The sequence below is a fragment of the Medicago sativa genome, chromosome 4 (assembly GCF_051527215.1).
Source record: "Medicago sativa cultivar Bolivia chromosome 4, Bolivia_mono, whole genome shotgun sequence".
Lineage (NCBI taxonomy): Eukaryota > Viridiplantae > Streptophyta > Magnoliopsida > Fabales > Fabaceae > Medicago > Medicago sativa.
The window spans coordinates 89277386-89282617 of NC_140752.1; the positions used below are offsets into that span (position 1 = coordinate 89277386).

The 5232-nt window shown below is 30.3% G+C and overlaps 1 protein-coding gene across 1 annotated transcript; it reads left to right on the forward strand.

The window, feature by feature from the left end:
* Positions 1-1660: 1660 nt before the first annotated feature.
* LOC146933457 (beta-amyrin 28-monooxygenase CYP716A378-like) lies at positions 1661-4393 on the forward strand. Its single transcript, XM_085705236.1, has 4 exons — positions 1661-2326; positions 2963-3418; positions 3637-3824; positions 3949-4393. The coding sequence occupies exons 1-4, from the start codon at positions 1834-1836 to the stop codon at positions 4252-4254; spliced, it is 1443 nt and encodes a 480-aa protein (XP_085561362.1). The 5' UTR covers positions 1661-1833; the 3' UTR covers positions 4255-4393.
* Positions 4394-5232: the final 839 nt, after the last annotated feature.

Consider the following 5232-nt stretch of genomic DNA (forward strand, 5'->3'; position numbering starts at 1 on the left):
GAAGAACAAGGGCATTTACAACAATAATTTTCAACTAGGGGCAGATATATCAATTTTTTTGGTCATAGGAGCAGTAAAAAAAAAATCTGTGAAATCTTAGTTAAGTTTTTTTTTTAGCAATATTTTAGTTAAAAAAGAGATATATTTAATATTTTCATCCAAGTGTCATTATTACTTCTATTCTTATTGAAAGAGACGTATACAAGATTTTTGTTGGGGATCATCAATGCAATGAAAGATAAAAGAAAAGTACTCTCTCCGATATCAATTATACTCAAATTTAACTTTTTACATTCATTCAATTAATGATGTATATGATACATATTATGAACCACATACATCATTAATTAAAAGAACCTAAAAAGTTAAATTTACTTATAATTGACAAAGGAGAGAGTAATAGTCATTTTAATTTCTAGATGTATAGTAAATAACTACAATAATATTTGATTGTACATTTTGATACAATGAAAAAATTATAATGTTACTTGTTACAATTCGAAGACCAAAATATCTATCACTCATGCAAAAATGTGAAGGACCTAAAACGGTTGCGTGTTGCTTAAATACTTAAATATATACCACGAGGCTTCGTCGTGGGGCCGTCGCATCAGAAGCCTTCATTAATGTCAATATATATGATATGATCATCTTCAAAAGTGACGAACACTCAAACTAATTAAAATTATTGATTAAAAAACTAATTAAAATTTAATCCTCCTTGCAACAAAAAATTGATTTAATCCTCCTCTTAGTTACAGATAAAATAAAATGGATGGAAAAAATAAATCAAAATAAAATTAGTGAATTTATTTAAGAAATTATATATAGTAATTATGTTTCAAATTTAAAACATAATTACTATATATTTTCAAAAAATAAATTGACCGTATAGTTTTCAAATTCTTAAAGATATAAAAGTCGATATTTTCAATGTTAAATTTCTACTTTTGAATTTCTTAAATGTCACAAAGCAAGACCCATTATTTCATTGAAGATGAAGTAGAAAATTAAAATTCTCTTTATTGATTTCGTTCATATAGAGTAGTTTTTGAGAGAAAAAAATATATAACATTGAAGAAAATGGGAAGTATTTTAAGTGATACAGTATACCAAATCAAAATTAGTAAATAAATAAAAGTAAGAAGAATAAAATTATATATCATCAGAATTCCTTGTTTTTTTTCCTTGCAATGCTAATCACCATCTACTATGTTTACACAAACGTAAGTCCAACAAAGAAATGATTGTCTTTGTCAATGTCATGACTTGTTGATCCACTATAAGCTAGCATTCTTACTGTTCTATCTCCATTTTTCCTTAGTGCTTCTTGTTTGCTTCCATTTGTCGGTTTATTTGGCGATGGATTGATGCATAAAGATTGAGTTACTCATCAATCCACTTAGCTTCATTAACAACAATTTTAAACACAGTTAATCAACATTTGAATAATTTATAAACCATCTACTTAACTTGAACAAGGCGTCACAAATGTTAAATTTTAAGTATACAAATACCATTTTATGTACTAAAAAAATTGTTTTATTCCTTTTTTACTATTAAATCAAAGATTAGATACAATAATAATGAGTATATAGTTTGATTTTATATATTTGTGTGTGTGTGAAATATATATAGTTCAGATATTTTTTATTTTTTTGGGTGAATAGAAACTGAACACATATTTGTACCTAACCACATATGTGAAGGAGTGATTGTAGTTGAAAGTTTAAGGCCTAACAAATCCTCCTTGCAATTATATGTGTTCAGTTTCTGTGCATTTCCAATTCCAAAAACAAAGCTCTAGTTATTTATTATTATTCATCATAGCTTATGGAGGTGACAAAGCTCATAGTTTTACCAACAGTTTTGGCTCTCTTTGTCCTTCTTTTGCATTTCATCACAAGAATTATCAAACTCAGAAAGCTTAATCTTCCTAAAGGAACCTTAGGATTTCCATTTGTTGGAGAAACCTTTGAATTTCTAAAAGCAAATCTTGAGGGAAAGCAAATAAGGTTCATACAAGAGAGAATGAAGAAATATGACTCAAAAGTTTTCAAGACTTCAATGTTTGGAGAGAATATTGCTGTGTTTTGTGGACCAGCTGGGAACAAGTTCTTATTTAGCAATGAAAACAAGAATGTTCAAGTATGGTGGCCTAGCTCAGTGAAGAAGCTGTTAAGGTTGTCTCTTGTTAATAAGGTTGGTGATGAAGCAAAAGTAACTAGGAGGTTGCTTATGAGCTTTCTTAATCCAGAAACACTTAGAAATTACTTGCCTAATATGGATAGAATTGCTCAGCACCATATAAACACACATTGGAAAGGTAAGAAATTTTGTGATCAATCAGTTCCTATGTGTAGGACAAGGTGTTCCTTGCATTTCATTTCATGATAGTTTGTGAATTATTACTTTGTTTTTTTGATTAAATTTATGAAAATGGTCCAGTTGTTGTTGAGGAAAATTTCGACGCTCCTTTCAATCATGTTAGAGAGAGAAGCACTGTTTTATTAGCATATTATTGGCAGCAATGTTTTAAAAATCGAACTGAACCAGCCAATTCAACTCGAAATCAGCTGGTTCGCTTGTTGGTTTGATTCTGGCTATACTTTAGCCGGGTTGAACCAATTCAACCGGTTCTTATTTTTTGCAATTTTTTTTACTTACCATATGATTCTAGCATGTTTTTTAACAGATTGAACCAATTGAACCGTGACTTAAATGTCTAAACGGTTCAATCTTCGAACCATTTTTAAAGTGTTAATTAGCAGATAGTGAGATAGGTACATGACATAAAAGTTCTTACAACAGCTAGAAACTATTGTTTTTCACATTTACTCTAAAAGAAAGTCAAACTTTATTACACATTCATCGGATCGCATTTCACCATATAGATGTTTGTCAAAAATAAAAAAGAATGTTATGATCAAAGTTTAATATGTGTTAATTTACACTTTTGAAGGGAATGAGCAAGTTGTTGTCTATCCTATAATACAGCTATACACATTTGAATTAGCTTGTTGCTTATTTCTAAGCATGGAAGACCCTATCCATGTAACAAACCTTTCATCATATTTTGAAGAATTTCTAAAAGGGATCATTGGCTTCTCAATCAACTTTCCTGGAACAAGGTTTCATAAGGCAATGAAAGCTACAAATGAAATAAGGAAAGAAATTAAAATGATTATGAAGAAAAGGAAAGTGGATTTGGATGAAAAGAAGGCATCACCTACACAAGACCTTTTATCACATTTACTTGTTACACCTGATACAAGTGGAAGGTTTTTGAATGAAGTGGAGATTATTGATAACATACTATTACTTCTTTTTGCTGGCCATGACACTTCTAGATCAGTACTATCATTGGTTATGAAGTATCTTGGAAATTTGCCTCAAGTTTATGAACAAGTGTTGAAAGGTTTGAAGTAAAGTCTTTGAACATTAATTTCAATATGGTCCGACCTCAAGTCAGCTGCACTGTTTTTTCGTGCACTGCAACGTACTTGAGGTCGGAACACAAGGGAATTTGATTATATAATGAAAATTTTATAGCACCATGTTGCTTTTTTTTCTTATACTTTTATGAAAAACTTGATTAGGATAAATGTTGAAATTGTTTTTTCTTTTTTATGACAGAACAACTTGAAATTAGCCAAGGGAAAGAGGCAGGGGAGTTATTGCAATGGGAGGATATCCAGAAAATGAAATACTCTTGGAATGTTGCTTCTGAAGTTCTGAGGCTGTCCCCGCCTGTCGGTGGCGCTTTCAGAGATGCCATAAAGGATTTTACCTATGCTGATTATAACATCCCTAGTGGATGGAAGGTATGTTTCTTGTTTAACTTAATCTTATTTCAAGTATTTTTCTTTAATCTAATTCAATATATATGTATGTTGATTATTTCATATATATATATTCTAAAGCATGTATATATGGTGTTTATGACAGTTGCATTGGAACACACATACAACACACATGGATCCAACACTGTTTTCAAATCCTGAAAAATTTGATGCTTCAAGGTTTGAAGGAGAAGGGCCAACACCTTATTCATATGTTCCATTTGGAGGAGGACCTAGAATGTGTTTGGGGCAAGAGTTCGCTCGGTTAGAGATACTTGTTTTTATGCATAATATTGTGAAACGTTTCAAGTGGGATTTAGTTATTCCTGATGAGAAGTTCAAGTATGATCCTATGCTAGAGCCTGAAAATGGACTTCCAATCCAACTTCAACCTTCCCATTATACATGGTAATAATAATACTTTGATAACAAGTTTTATTTGTGAAGTTTAATATAGTATTAAAATGTTAAGGTTTGAATGTTGTTTCAATTTGTATCTGCTTCCACAAGTTCATTCAACAAGTGTTGGTTTCAAGATAACGTTCTTCATCGTCGAGGCTTTGATATTTTAACCAAGTTGCAAGTCTTTTTTCTCTTAGATTACTAAATTACTGGAATTATCTAAAATCGAGTTTGTGTACGGTTATGCAGAGGTTTGGAGAGCTTCAAAGTAATAGGGAAAGACTGAGAGCGTAGATTTATATGTACAAATGAATAACCAAAAATGGAGTTCCAAAACTGCAGAATAATCCCATACCACAGAGTAAGATAAGAAGCATAACATTTGCAAGATTTAAAATACGCAGCCAAGATGTTTCTCAAATCATAGTGTTGGCTTTTTAGCTTATAAAAAATGTAATAATTTCTTCATCAGTTATAATTTAGGCAAAATGACTAAACGTCCCTTCAACTGATTTGAGCTAAGAGATTTAAAGTGTTGAGGAGTTAAAAATCCAATGTTTTAAGTCCAGACAAGGATAAAACTAACATAACAATTAACATATTAACATTTGTTATTCAAAATAAATTATCAAGTATGAATATAGAGATTTTGTAACATATTAACATTTGTTATTCAAAATAAATTATCAAGTATGAATATAGAGATTTTGTCATAAAATTCAGCTGATCCATCCCTTAGAAAATTGTTAGCAGTGATAGGCAAAACTACACGATCAGCCTGTACAAAAACTTAATTTTTTTTTGTAAAATTCAATAGCAACTACATCAGCTTTATGGCTTGAATCCAGAAGTTAATGCAGCTTTGCACCAGAGTTTGGTTTGTATAAAAAAAAATTATAAAAAAAATTCTCATCCTCCACTTTTATGTCATTAGAACCTAAATTATTAACTCTTGATAATAAGTTTTATGCACTTACATAAATAGTCC

Coding starts and splice junctions, on each gene's coding strand:
- LOC146933457 (XM_085705236.1), top strand. CDS start 1,834: ATGGAGGTGACAAAGCTCATAGTTTTACCAACAGTTTTGGCTCTCTTT. Junction 2,327..2,962: donor TATAAACACACATTGGAAAG/GTAAGAAATTTT, acceptor ACACTTTTGAAG/GGAATGAGCAAGTTGTTGTC. Junction 3,825..3,948: donor ACATCCCTAGTGGATGGAAG/GTATGTTTCTTG, acceptor TGTTTATGACAG/TTGCATTGGAACACACATAC.